General features: G+C 43.3%; 1 protein-coding gene across 1 annotated transcript in view; it reads left to right on the plus strand.

Annotated features, from left to right (window-relative positions):
- PHKB (phosphorylase kinase regulatory subunit beta) overlaps positions 1-15,585 on the plus strand; it is a 1,466,493-nt gene that overhangs the window by 1,114,776 nt on the left and 336,132 nt on the right. Inside the window, exon 15 of the mRNA XM_085637773.1 lies at positions 7,045-7,100. Within this exon, the coding sequence (XP_085493899.1) occupies positions 7,045-7,100 (56 nt within the window). The remainder of the gene's footprint in view (positions 1-7,044; positions 7,101-15,585) is intronic.

Raw genomic sequence — 15,585 nt, forward strand, 5'->3', positions numbered from 1 at the left:
GCTTGGGTCCTTACTGTTGGTTAGGAGGACTGAACTTGTATGCAAACTAGACAACTCTCCTTTGTTTAGCAAAACCTATCCTTTCCAGATGGATTGCCCAATACCTTGTCTCATGTTATGAACCCCATCGCACCTTTGCTTGCATCGGCAGTACTCATGTATGATGTGGAGTACACATGTACAGCGGAAGGCCGATTCACACGAGAGATGAGAAGATGCTCTTGAAGCTGCTGCCTCTTTCGCTATGACTTGGAATTGGTCCATCTGCATCCCTTGTGAACATACTGATTGGGGATCTCAGTGGCCATTTGTAACTGTTACAACTCTTCCTTATCATCTCCGCAGGTATTGCATTCGGTAATCTCATGGTACTCTCTGTACGTGGCCAGGGTGCAGGCTACATTGGAGCTAAAATCAATATGGCCAACAAAATATAAATCACATTTAACCTTGCTTGATGCATGCTTATTCCATCAAAGAAAACCAACTAAGGTAGCTCTTCCAAGGAACATTCCTATGATTTAAATTTCCATGCCCACTAACTGGGCTTTTTAATTAAGCAAAACACCTTTGCTTTGGTACTGGTGTTAGGTTGATGTCATGTTCAGATCTTTGTTACAGACACCTTTAGCTGTCTGTTGATGACTTATTGTATCCACTATCTTACATATATTTAGAATGGTCATTGGGTTAGCGCTTTACTTTTTTGTCTGTCTCAGGTCTTTGCTATGTGTTGGTTGGCTTTCCTCTCGATTCTTGTATTTTTCCTGAACTAGTTCTGTTTCAGCATTCAATGGGAGTGTGTCCTGTCCAGTTGTTTTCACCGGTTGGCCCCTTCCCGCCACACTCACCTTTGCACTTCCATTGCCCCCTTCACCTTTCATCACTCCCTGGCTCCTTTTTAGGTCTCGCCTGACCCAGCGCATGCGCTGGTCTGGCGAGACTTATTGAGAGGGCTCCAAAAAGTGCTACCAGGCCAGCCTGGAGCTACAGTGTATGTGCGCGGGCGCGCGCCCAGCGTTTCACTGCGATTACTTTCACTTTCGCGGCCGCACGGCCGCTTTGATGTTTGATCGTGATCGCGATCACTTTCGCGGCCGCTTGACATAGCCAATAGGTTATGCCAATGCTTGTTATTTATTTGTCTACTCGCTTTCCCTCTGTTGCTCCCCAGTGGTCCTGCAGTACTCCTGCCTTACCCCGCTTCCTGATACCCATTTATGTTTTTTCTTCCCCTAGTGGTTCCGGCAGTTAGAAAGTGCTACCGAGATGCTTGCTTTCTAGTTTTCGCACTGCAGCACACTTTATTTTAAAATTTCAGTTTACCGTTCTTAAATGGGCCTCCGTCAAGTTGAACAATAAATTAAAGATGTCAAGATGGCTGCGGCGTTGGGATCCATGAACATATATGTCATTCTGCACGCATAAATGAATGAAGCATGTGCATGTTTCGGTGGGCATTTTAGAATGACTTTTATTGAAAAACACATTCCAAAATGACTGTCCATGTGTCGTCATGCAGAAGTGGCAAATTTGTATTCTGTTTCAGCTTTTGTGAACAAGCATTGGCAAAGTCAGTAGCTCACACTTTTATAGCCGAGACCTATTGATTTGCTAATGCTTTATTAGCAGAGCATCCATATGGCATTTCTGAGTTTCTGTGCAGTTGCTCACGTCCTTTCTGAAGCACTTTTATTGCTCCTTATAGGAGTTTGTAAAAAGCGTAAGCCTGCACACACAGTATGGTAAAGGGTTTGAACAAATTAATGACTTCTGGTTATTGATCTAAGTCTGGGTGCTTTGTATAGTGTGGCGTGTGTGCATACTTTGGAGTAAAACATGACAGTCACCTTACCAGCTTGCTGCTAAATTGGTGTATTTTATTTTTTTTAATTCTTTTTATTGAACATGCTCATCACATAACATCAGAGTAAACAGTAGGTAGCAGTTAGAGATAATCACAGCATAATGTAATTAGGTCAGTTCTCATCACTACAAAGCAAAACAGATGGATCATTTGGAATCACACATTTTTTAAATTGTAAACAGAAGGTGTACTCATCATTTACACTTCATTACCTTAACTGCGAAAATTAGCCCTCTTCGTGGGAATGTCCTCCACCAAAGTTTAGTCCCCGATATGTCTGCCATGGGTTCCATTTTTTCCCCCATTTTTTGATGCATCCTCTGCTGCGGTACACCACTTCCTCCGCCCTTTGACAGCAGTCCAAGTCCTTTCTCCAATCAGCCAGCGATGGCGGGAGCCGCAATCCCCTTTTCCGTGCAATATTTCTTTTGGCAACCCCCGCCGCTAGTGTCAGCCCTTTAACCTGAAATGGGACCTCTACTGAAAGTACTTGTGACATGATAGTGGTTACTTCTCCCCAATATCGGCATATCAGTGGGAACTCCCAAAGAATGTGATCAAAGGAACCCATCTGCCCACACTCCTCATGCACAGGGGGTCTCCCACTGTTCCCATTTTAATATTGGTGTATTTCTAGTGGTAGGTTACTACATCGGAAACCTGCATATATCATAATGTTTCAAGATCCATAGTTACAGACTTGTGAGGTGTTTTGTTCTGTTTGTCCTAACATCTGACTCAAGTTTGCCACAGCTTTTTAATGTGAAGGAATTAGTGAATTATCAGCATCCGGGTTGTGTTAATTGATTTCCCTCCATGGCTTCTGTTGCATAAATATACGACTTTGTATCTTATGAAACTGTGACGCGGTGATAGCTGTTGTAAAAGCAAAACTGCATCTCGATGTAACATGATAATGTTTCACATATGGAATGAATAAGCAATGTTTTACAAACGAGTAATTAAATGTACTATTTTCCTTCCTTTATTAGAATTGAAAGTGACAGCTCACAGGGCGCCCAGTCATTCCAGTAAGACACAGGATCTTTTTCTGTGTGTCTAAACACCCAGTGTGACACTTAACATAACCAGTTCCCAGAAATGCATCTCTCTAATTAATCATAGACGGTGAGGTGCCTGGGCTGTATCTGAAATGTATGGCTTTTAGTTCCAAAGCACTCCATTGTGCTACCTCGGCGTTCACGTGGTTTTGCGTGTGGTCAAGGAAGCCCAGTTGCTCATGCCATGAAATTGTGTAAAGACTGCAATGGTCGTCTCTGGCCTGGTGTTCATCACTAGTCGAGCACTCCATACACTACTAAAAACAAGGATTGTGTATTTATTTATATGTATCTATCCACCATGGCACTTTAAATACTCAGTGGTTCAAGAGCCGGAATTTTAATGTTCAGCACTTTCTACACTTCTAGAAGCAAGGATATTGTATTTATTTTTATGTATCTCATGTACCTAGATTGTTTAGATCGACTGCACTTTTAGAACCTATTACCAAAGACCTAATATTAACATGTACTTTATGAATATTGGTGAAAGTTCTAATTTTATAGGACAACTAGCAATTAGTTACTATCGGCTAAGATTTTATATGTTTATGATATTGTCGGAGTGAGGGTCGGAAACAGAAGCGAAGAGGCCGCATAGGGTGAATATTGCAAGGCTTTTATTGCTTGGGACTAACAACTCGCAGTGATGGAAAGGACGTGGTTTAAGACAGATTGAACAAAGTCCATGACAAAACGTTCTGGTTTGAGATAATATGAAGAATTCGCTGGTGCGGTCTCCCCGGGGTCTGGTTCAGGTACGTCGTCAGGTGGTCGATGAAATCCCTGGTACTTCTCGTTAAGGGGGGTCCCCGGAGTATGCTCAAACAAAACAAAAAAAACAACGGTCACTGACCACGTCCTGTCTATCGTTATTAAAGCCGCCACCACACCGCGTGCGATATAATCAAAATGCGTGAGAGGGTTTGTTCTGTGAGGGCTGGGACAAAAAAAAAAAAACCCAGGAGTAGGAGATAAATATCTGATAGTTTCGTGTGCTCTATCTCTGTTTTGGCTGGAGGTCTTTTTTTAGGTTAATCACATGGCAATTGTGAGAAGGTGAGGGACAGGAAAAAAAACAGAAGGAAAGGAAACAACCGAGAGAAAGGTTCTCCTCTATTTCTCCTGTGTCACCCTACCCGCTTCCCCTCCCCCTTCTCCGCGGTTACTCCCATGGCTCCACGCACGTATCGCGGTCTGCCACAACTCTCCTGAGTTGCGGCGGCTCATGCGTGTCCTCCGGGCTCCACCACTCCTCGCTCCAGTTGTCGGGACCTTCCGGGTCTTCGGGTGGATTCTTCTCGTTGGCGTCCTTGGTTCCTCCGGCGTCTGCTCCCGTCTCTGGCTTCCTTTCAGCGAACGCCCCAGTGGAACCTTCTTCTGGGTTTTTCTGCTGCTCGTGACCTTCTTGGCGGGTCTCCCATTGGTTGGGCTGCCGAGTCCCGCCTCTTCAGGGAGAAACGCCTTCCGGGTCACGTCTGGAATACTGTGGGGCGGGGAAAAGAGGCTTCGTTATCGGGCACCAAGTCACCTCGGTTTCATCGCCCCCATCACAGGGACGGTAAGGAATCCAACCGGGCATATTAACATCGCGTTGTTCACCCTTATACTCCTGCTCCTTCTCACAGACATTTTATGTGTATGGTAATATTGTGATGGTTTTAATTAACTTAAAACAATAAACGATTGACCGCTAGTCTTGCGGTAGCTGACAGATGTAGCATCAAGCCTGGCAACAGTCTGACAATGTCTTGCTTTGCTTTTCAGATAATACAGAATCTCCCACACGGTGGCTCAAAATCCACGGCGAAGCAGGAGACATAATCACAAAACAACGCCTTTAGTAAAGGGTTTTATTTTACAAAATGCAAAGACTCTTTTTTTTAGAATAAGGCTTGGGGTTTATTTTACACAATGCTCTCTAACATAAAGCTTTCCCCAGATGCCAAATTAACAACATTCAAATATATGTAGAGATATATATGTTTATGTGCAAGCAATAATAACAGACTTGGTAAATGCAACAGTTAAATGCATGAATAATACCATGAATAAACAAGCAGCAAATAATTTGAGATAAGACTCAAGCAAATATAATATGGAACATCCTGAAAGAGATCAGAAAGATATATATACACTAGATACATAAAATGATTACTTTGGAGGTGCACCTCACTCAGTCACACATCACAAAGAAAACACCTCAAATGATCAAAGCCACTGAACCACATCACAATGGCAATAATCAAAACTCAAACACCTCAATTGACCACAGCCCCTGGATCCACGCCTCACAATGGCACCAGTCAGAAACAAGTCACCTCACCCGATCGTTCACTCGACATCCTTGCCAATTCTCGCTGGGGAGCCCGTTCACAGCTGGCTTGGACTCTCGACCGGGACTCAAGTTCTGTTTGTCTTACAGCAGTACGTCTATTCTGTAAGTGAGCATCCAACTCAGCTCTCTACAAACCCCAGCTTTATAGTCTCAAAACTCGCACTAGAAGGTTTGAGAATTTTCTCTCTGCGCCAAAGGAATCTTACCAGGACTGGCCAGCTTTCAAGCAAGCATTCCATGGCAGGAAGGAGTTCCCACGTTCCCTCTACAGTCTCGCATGTTCCAGTCTTTACATTGACGAAGCTCACCAAAGCCTTCCAGGGTACATTAAACAATCTCTCACAAAAACAATCCTTTAATGTGATTAACCTAAACAACCTGCAAGCGTGGCTGTGCACACAGATAAAGCTCAAGCCAGGCAGAGTCAGAATTGAGGATGACATGAGCCCATGTCAAAGCCAATAGTAAGAACTTCATAATACTTATCAATGTACAACACAGTGCATATTTGTGCACCACTGCTTATAGCATCACATACTTCATCTCTCAATGTACAACAGTGCACATTTGTGCATCACTGCTCAGAACACTGCTCTTCGAGACCAAAAAGTACATTCCACACCTCTCTCTCTCATGCTTTTAAATGCACATCCCGCACGTTCTGTTCTTGGCAAGGCTGTCCTACTACGTGACAGCTCCCACTGAAAGACTGCAAGATTACAATAAATAAACCTTTAAAAGAAGCAAGGCATATGCAGGATGTTGTACATTTAGGCTTGGGTAAAGTAACACACCAAAGTCAATTAAAATATTTGTAGTCAAAGGTCATCACAGGGTGTCCGACCACAAGAGTGCCTATAGCACTACAGACAACAATGTTGAGTGGGTTCCATCTGGGCAAAGAGAGATGGGGCATCACCAGATCCACCATCTTGGGATGGTGTAGTGGGCTCATCTCTTCCTCACATCTATAGTATGGTCTGTCATGCCACAGCCCTGCAGAGAAGAGATCACTGTGTGCACATCACGGTTCTATTGTGACAATGGAACATGATCACATAACAACAAGGTGGAAAACAGACACATTCTTTAACAGTCATTAAAACAGGAGTCCGCAACATTTACTTTAGGGGTCTGCAACTGTTCAGACAATAAATAAAGATTATATAAATTAATTAGGTACATTTCGCATTTTAAAAACCTCTGTAAATGTGAAAGAATTTGCCATAGAATGTATTTTGTTTTCTGTTTTTTGTTTTTTCAACAAATAAAATATTTCCTAATGTGTGTATTTGTTTGATGTACACTGGTTTCTGAGTATTGTTTTTAGGTTCAAATCATAGAAATGACTGATCCCGGGTTCTCTGGCTACCCCTAGTGAAGCAGCGCAGTCTACAGAATTCAAAAGGTTACGAACTGCTGTTCTGGATAGAAGCCTACGCGGAAATCTTGGTTATGTTTATTCAAAAGATTCTTCTCTATTAACATTTTTTTATTGAAGGAATTTACCTCCAATCTGAATTTAAAAGAATAAGGCAATTCTTAATTGTAAGTAAGGACCATCCAGCCCCATATCCATAGGCATTAATACACTTCTCTTTTATGCAAATGGGAAAAATAAGATCCTTCTTTTTCCGAGGCATTTTTTGTATTGGTGTTTCAAAACATGCACATTCAGTATCAAGTAAGAGGAAACCTGAGATTGTTGTCCTTGTAGAATCTCTCGATCATCTTAAGTACATAAAATGTCTCATTATTTCGATTCTCTCTTCTTCCAGGGACCTTTGGAAAATGATGTGATGGTTCACGTGGCCCTGATAGCAGAAAGCCAACGGCAAGTAATTTTTTCCTTTCAGGGAATGTGGTTTCCGGGTGAAGGTTTTTTGTGATAGGCTTTCAGCTCAAGACATATTTCTTTCACATCTTTTATTTGGAGTTAAAAAAAGTAAAATGCTCATTATTTTTTCTTCCCCGGTGAAGGGAAACTAGGGAAGGTGGGAGAACTGCAGAATACAGATATGTAGCTGGCCTAATGTAGTGGTCTTTTTGGACGTGGCATGGAAATGGAATAGGGTAGCAGTTCTTAGCCTGAGGGTCCATGACTCCTATTCAGGGGGTGTGTGATTGTTTAGAAAATTAAATATGTATTAGCAGACGTTTAGATATAAATAAGCGAAATGTAAAATTGAACATTTTAAAACGCTCTGGAAATGTCAAGGAATTTTAAGTGGGAGGTTAAAAATGTAGCTGTAATCCGTAGCTAGGTTCGTGAAAGCAGTGTTGGCACAGCAAACATAGTCTAGGGTGGCCCATTGGTGGCAGTGCGGCCGCTACAAACAAAGGGTGTTGGGTGGAGGGAACACAGGAGGGGTAGCGTGGGGGGGATAAGGCGGAGGTGTGTTAGTAATAATATATTAACAAAAAGAACTTGCCTGACGCTGCTGGGTGCTTCCCGCACCACATCACGCCTCCTGTCCTCTTCATGGCCCTAGCAACTCCTGGGACAGACTCCCATCCAATCTCCGTGCTTCTCAGAGAGCAGTGCGGGGATTGGCCTGATCCGGCTGGAAAGACTCTCCGCTCAGACCAGGGAGTCTGTGGGTTTCTCCAGCCCGGGCTGGAGAAACCTAAGTGCACATATGTGTTTGTTTGGCCGGCCTGAGACGGCCAGTCTAACACATATACGCACTTAGGGAGTGCACATAGCACTCCTCCTCCCCCTCCCATGCCTCCGCAACGCCCACCCCTCCCTAGAGTACTGGCTCAGAGCCGGGAAATGAAAATAAAACAATGCTGGTACATCGTTTTATTTTTCATTTGCTGCTGGTGTTGCGATGCTCCTCCGCCATTGCGGAGTAGCCACCGCAGATTGGTGGTCTCAATACTGGTATGCCCCAACACAATGAGAGCATGAATTTGGGGCAGAAAGACACAGTGGTACTCTAGAGTCCAGAGCATTATTTTGTCTGTTAGCAATAAAATAATATTTTTAAAACCTTTCCATTAAAATTTCGATTTTTGTATGTAATTTTGCTTGAGAATTAAATATCATATTTCATAATTTGCCTACTTGATGTATGCTCGTTTCTGTATTTTTGTGTATTGCTTGGAGGCTCAAGTCGCATCATAGTTGCTTATGTAGGAGTCCCTGGTTTCCAGTAGTCATTTATTGGGGTCCATAGAAGTCTAAAGGTTAAGAACTTCTGGACGAGGGAACAAAATGGAAGGGGACTGCCGCTAGCTACCTGAAATGGCAAACACTTGACATCCTACTGCAATAGGAAACACATCTGTTAAGGAGACTATTGTGGATTCCGTGCCTGGCGCCTTGTTTCTTTGTAGCTCGCCACTTGATGGTGCGTGATACTGGAGTTAACGATGGCAGTGAGGACTCAAGCCCTCACTAAATAGTGCTGGTGTGCTATGTGGCAGTTTGCACTGACATGGGTCCCACCCATTTCTGTAATGAATTAATGTGCATTATAGTTCTCCTCCTTTATGGCTCGTAGGGTCCAGGAACCTTAAGTACTGCAGCGAATGAGGACTGTCTCATGTGAGGCAAGGTGCCATAATGTGTTCTTTAAAAAAAAAAAATAATAATAATTATTGTTCAGCAGACATAAAGTAATCACCTGTGACATCGGTACATCTTTGATGTAAATTCGTTTTAGGGGATTTGCCCGCATTTTCATTTTTTATTTTTTTGTCTTTTTTAATGAACTTAGCAAAACTCATAACATTCCACAAAAGCATGTTATATTATTTTCCATTCGCCAATGGTGCACCCAGAACACCTGTCCCCCAAAGTGTCAGACCTTTAACATATATATGTGAATACCCCGACATACAGCTTGGTTTTATTTCATGTTCTGCTCAGGACCTCTGCTCGTTGCAAGTTTTCTTATTACTTGGCTTTCCTTGTAATCATCTGTGTAATGATACAGGAGGTCCATCATTTTCTGGAATAAACCCATTTCTCAAAAAAAATTGCAAGTGTATAAGTCCTGAATCACCATTTCGTCCCTTCGGACCTTTATTAGTTCCTCCACTGTCGGCTACTCAGTAAAGTCCCTCAACCAGTGAGTCATGCGGGGGCTTCTGCAGCCTTCCATTTACTATCAATTCGATGCTATGTTAGCACAATGGCTTATTTTACTGCTTTCTTTATCATTTTATTCTTAATTTTTAGTGGAGTAAACCACAAAAGACCAGACTTAAGTGTGTGTTGAATTTCAACTCCTACTGATGTATCTAGTCTGTGACATATTTCATCCTTTTACAGTGTGCATACACATGCACCCAAAATAATGTGATAAAAGTTAGCGCTCTCTTGCTCGCATTTGGGACATCCTCCTTGTTTATTAATTTCCATTTTTGTTGAGTATCAATGGTGGGGTGTACGTCCTATGTAAGATGTTGAATTGAGTCCATCTAAACCTAATGTTGCTAAACACGTCTGCTGACAGCTTGCATGCGAGATTCCAGACTTTCTGACAGTCCCTCTTCGCAGTCTCTGTCCCACTTCGCTTTTACCTGAGGAGTTGGTGAGGAATCCCTTCCGGCTTTCCATGATTGCATGATTAGCTTTTGAGTACATCTAATGTCAATGAGCGTACAATATCTTGTGGTCATTTTAGGTTCCTCTGGAAAATGTGTCCACATACTCTTGTCTGCTTTCCGTAATCATACATATTGTACAAAACAGGTTTGTGGGACTCAATCTGTTTTTTGCATGCCATCGAAAGTTAAAATTTCACCAATGAGGAATAGGTCTCCAATTTGCACCAATCCCCCATTGCTCTATGATAAAAATCGACTTGTGGAATCCTTCGAGGTCATAGTATTACCTCTTTCGCAAATGACCATCATCTGATCCGGGCTTTGTGACAGAACTGTCTGTCTTGATTTTTTTCAGCTAACCTGATTAAATATGACACATCATCATTTATTATGTTAGGATTAAGTATTAAAGCAGTGTAGCTCTTACTTCTTAACAAATCCTCTCTACTATGTTCTTTATTGACATATTAATAGTGGTGATTGTGGAATAGGAGCCAATTACAAGCCATCCCATTAAGACAATTAAGTAGGGAAAAACATCCAAGTATATGTATAAAGATAGACTCCACGGCAATCCAGATAGCCATATCACTTAAACAGGACACATAAATTCAGGTGAACTTACGTTCTCACATTTACCCCTATTATATTTTAATCACTCTTTATGGGGCAGCACATTCTGATGTTCCTGTCACCTCTCCCAGGCCTGAGGCACTTAAACCTTTCCTAGTGAATCCTAGAGGTCTTTCGCCCTCGGATAGGGGCCTAACGTGTTGTGTTCTTTAGAGTCTGCAGAGAAGCCTGAAAGGACTTTGATACCTTTCTGGGAAGAAACTGTCTCTTTCACCTGACTGTGTACAGCATCCTGGGCATGGCTTGCCATCGGGACATGGCTCTGAGACAGGCCTGTGATCTCTCTCACTCGGCCTGGGTGGTTGCCTTACAGTTGTGTGCTAGACTAGCCCTGGCCACACCTGGTAGATTTCCGTTAGCCCCAGGTAGTTCAGAGATATCAACATACAATTGGGAGCAGGGAAAGGGTACAGGTGGTGTCCTTTGAACCTCTCTCAAACTTACCAGAAGTAGACCCACGTTAGGATTGGACATTACTCGTCAGGACTCCTCAGGAACGTTCTTGGAATCTTCCTAACCCTTTCCCCAAAGTGAGCACAAACAAGAAATCTGGATAGTGAGACAAACTCCCTCCAGATCATTATGAGCACTGTTTCCAGTCTTGGGGTATTTTTTGATAGTCTAATGCATTCTGGGTAGTCTTGATTTACGTTCATTAAACTAATGAGACTGGCACTTGAAATCAGTCATTTGTGGGTGAATTGTTCAGGGCTGCAAACAGTGTTCGTAATGACCTGCAGTGAGGAGGCCTCTCTTAAATATGAACTAGTATTTGTTAAGGCTTTGTTCAAAGCAAAGCTAGTGCAGAATAAATGTGAAGTTAAGCTGGGAAATATAACAAGAATTGTGGCAACTGAAAATGAACAGAAAGTAAATAATGTAGTAATACGCAACTTTATTCTGTATAATTCCCCTTCCCACTTAGTCTTTGCTAATGAAAACTAGTGCTAAAAGTCTGCAATCGAGAGGGGTGCAGTACATCTTTACTTACATTTTTGGTGTATGCAGGCTGCCCAGGCTCTGTTTTTTAGATTCCAGCCCGTTATCAGACAGTGTCATTGACAATGGAAAAACAGATTTCCTGGATGCGCAAATCGCCACTCTGCAAGAGATGACACAGTATTTGTACTGTTTCACAGGGCTGTCCTGAGAAAAGTGAACCTGTGATTTGTAATATAGTTTGAGTAGAATCTCCTGGGAATTTCCTATCAATGATTGCCCATATACTGAAACGTTAGGCCTAATATAAAACACTAGGCATCATAGGAGTGTATGAGCCATAAGCATACTATTGTTATATGTAATGTTTATGAAACATATTGTCATACAATGATCAGTATAAATGTAAGTAAGTAAGCAGCATTTGCCTAAATGCTCCTAGGTCCTAAACCATATACAAATTCTGTGAAGGGGTATGTTATAGTGTGCACCTTGGCAAACCATGTAAAAACGCAAGACCTTATAGTAGTGACCCTCCACATTCCCCACGTAATACCTGTCTGGATTCAGGTTCCAGATGATTACTGTACAATTCCAACCCACACCTGCACTGTAGGGATTGTCAGATGCCAGAAGAGCCTCTGGAAATCTGCTTGCTGGAGTCTCGTACTAGTCTAGTGCTAACTCACCCAGCCCTTGGGTCCCTAAAGGGCATGTCACTTCTTTTCCCTTGAAAGTGTAGCCGTGAAGACCGTTACAGCATGCTTTCCTAGCTGGACAACTTCTCAGAATATTCCTGAATTTTATAGTACTTTCTCACATCATCAACACACAGCCAAATTCCAGTGGGCAATAAGCCAATCAGTTTATTGCAGATGCTTCACCAACTTCCAAAACTGCTTTCAAAGTTATAGTATGCTAGGGCCATGTTTCGTCTCAAGACTACAGATGCCAAGCTGTGCCACACCTGCATGAAACAGGTATTGGTTACAGACCTGCATGACGCCTGTGTAGTCCTAATCCACAGATAGAATATAGATGAAGCAGGATCTTCCTTCATTCAATCTAACCCAATATGTACAAGGATCTGCTGGTCTTCTCTCAAGCTGAAAGCCTAACAACAATCCAAACACAGAATTTAATACTCAAGAACATAAAGCTAAGAATGTAAGAAGCCTATACATTCTAACAGTATTGTAGATACAAACCCAATACTACAGCCTATCTTTGGTGTCTCTGATCCAAGCATAATTTTAAATCCTGCTTCCTGATGCATCTGGAGGCCACCAGTGAGTGAGAGGGTAAGGTGAAAATTGACAAGTACAAAATTCCAGACTTGCAAAATTGTAGGCTTGTTCCCGCTCCAACTACTGATTTTGTTCCAAGTCTCCATCCTCAGTAAGTCAAAGGTGAAGCTGAAGGACAAATCTTGACACGAAACACAAGAAGTCCAGATGGAAGCTTGCTCCTTGTCACTCCTACTCTTGGGAGAGATAGCACAGTCGAGTCTCAAATGCCATGACTCCACACCAGTTGTCTGACTTCGACCCCATTCCACAGTTGTAACCAATGTGCCTGGAATTTCCAGAGCCATATCTGAATCCCCAGTAGCTAGAGGCCTTCAAGGAATCATTTCTGCAGCTCTTTCAGACGTTTCTGGGTATCCCTGGAGGCCTTCAGGCCCCATGTTTCTGCCTGGGCCCCCAGTTTCACTTCCGCTGACAGGGTTTCTCTGGTACTGACTGACCCAGTTAGGCCTCTACCTGGGCCCTGCTGACCTAGACCTCCACTACTTTGCAGAAGGCCATGCACCTTCCGTCCGGTTCAACGTTGACCTCTGCTTAAGAGTTAAGCTCAGCTACATCTCAGCCGTTGTCTTATTATGAGCTTTTTAAGCAACTGCCTGTTATCTGGGAGGCTTTTCCTGCAGTGCCTTTGCCAAAGCACCAGAATTTTTGGTAACCTTCAGGCTTAATTCAGATCAAAATCTTATACAATACGAGGACTTCAGAATGTTCCAGATGATGGTGATGGTGATGAGGCCGACAATGTGTTACCCCCCTCAATACACTGATGCTAGCTTCAAAATGTTAGTGGGCTTTAAACTTCACCAGCGATCACAGATATATAAGTAGACTCCCATTGGGGTCGCCGCTTTTTTTGTGGTAGTGGTCATAGGGCAATAGAGGTCTTGGAACTACAGATGTCGACTGTGGAAACTAAGGCAAATTTGCTTACAGAAATCTTGCAGCCTCACCATTCAACTTTAGCGTCTTTGCTCCTTTCATTGAGGCTTTCACAGAGGCCCTGATGGTGGCATGCTTAGAACCATGTTTGGCACTGATGGTAAGATGTCCCATCACTAGAATACATAGGCCGGCTCTGGGTGGTTTGGCCTTTGTGGCACTACATACCAGAAAACCTTGTGGTTTAGGCTTCAGCCAGCAAAGTGAATACCTTTCCTGTGGCCAAACTTGACAGAGAATGGAAGTGCATTGATGCACTTGACAAGAGGGTGTTTCTTCTGCCAGTTTGGCATTGCAGTTTCAGAATGCTGCCTGCTTGTTGGGGAGACATACTGATACTATCTGGGATGTGGTGAGTGGAATCTTGACCGCCGTCCCGAAGTCGTTCAGGAAATAATTTTACTTCGAGGGTCTGTAACAGAGCAGAGTGACCAAGTACATTTCATGTTCCAGTCTGGACACCACAAACTGGGCGGGCTGCATTGACCACTAACCTGGTGATTCTCTGTCATGCATGGATGTGTGCCACAGGGTTCTCCAGAGACATGTGGGCACCCCTAAATGATATGTTTTATTATGGTACCATGCTGTTTGGAGACGAGACTGATTCAGCTTTGGGGCGGTATAAGGTAGATCGTGCAGCAGCCCCTCCTTTACCTTTCTCTCTGCGACACCCCCAGCTCCATCAACAACTCCAGGAATCTAAGGATTACTCCCAGGCTTGGCTTACCATCAGAGGCAGCCATCTCTCAGCCTGTTCGACACTTTCAAGTCTCTAAGTGGTGTGTTGGTGGCAGAGAACGGGACCACCAACAACCTGGTCATTCTTCATCTTTCCCTTCCCCACCAACATTTATTTTTTAGGCTTCACCTGTGGCCAGTCCTGGACAGAATATTTTTACCTGACCAGCTGATGTGCAATAGCCTTTGACCTGTGGGTACTCAAGGTTGTTTTCTAAGGTTACTCTCTTCAATTTCTGTCCCCTCCTCCCACAATTCATCTTAATTTAGATCAGACTTGGGCAGACATTGCTGTTCACAGACGCAGTAGAGATAATCATAGTAAAGGAGCGAGGTAAAGGATGCTACTCTTTATTTCTTGGTGTTTAAGAAATACTGTGGGCTCAGGTCGATTTTGAACCTTGAGTTCTTTAACACCTTCCTTCAGGAGGACAAATTCAGTATGCTGACCCTAGCCCAGGTCCTCTCGACCTTAGAACCTACGAATTCTATGATGTTTTTGCATTTGAAGACCTTATATTTTCATTTACCTATCCAGCAGGTCCACTGGTGTTTCATTCACCTTGCGTCATAACATTTCTGGTTCACCATCCTGCCTTTCGGCCTCACCTCTGCCCTCTGGGTATTTATGCAGGTGATGGCAGTGGTTGTGGCACATCTTTGCAGGTCGGGGTACAAATGTCCATGCATCACCACTACAGGCTGTTGAACGTAGGTTTGCCACAGTCTGGTGTGGGCTACCTGTGGATTACCATGTTGCTAGTATCTTCCCTGGGGTTCTCCATCAAAGAGCTACAATCCCATGTTTGACTATTGCAGAAGGTGCCCTTTCCAGGGTTTGTTCTGACCATGGTGACATTCACGACCTTTCTGCTGCCATGGTGAGTCTGGAACATTCAGGATATAATCCCAATGTTTCAGGTTCATTCCTGGGTTCTGACATGGATGATTCTGAGGCTTCTTAGACTCCTGGTCTTATGTTTCTTGCTGGTGCCCCATGCCCTTGGCATATGCGGGCTCTGAAGTGGAACATCTGACTTCAATGGGCTGAGCACTGGAGGTGCCTCTCAGAAAACATCCATGTGTCCTTTAAAGTGGCCCTAGAACTTCAATGGTAGATGAAGGATATTGACTTGACTTGGGCAAGACTTCTCCCTGCCCCATCGAGGGCTCCCCCATCAAGGGCTCATGGTGGTGATA

The sequence above is a fragment of the Triturus cristatus genome, chromosome 12, assembly GCF_964204655.1.
Source record: "Triturus cristatus chromosome 12, aTriCri1.1, whole genome shotgun sequence".
NCBI classification, from domain to species: Eukaryota; Metazoa; Chordata; class Amphibia; order Caudata; family Salamandridae; genus Triturus; species Triturus cristatus.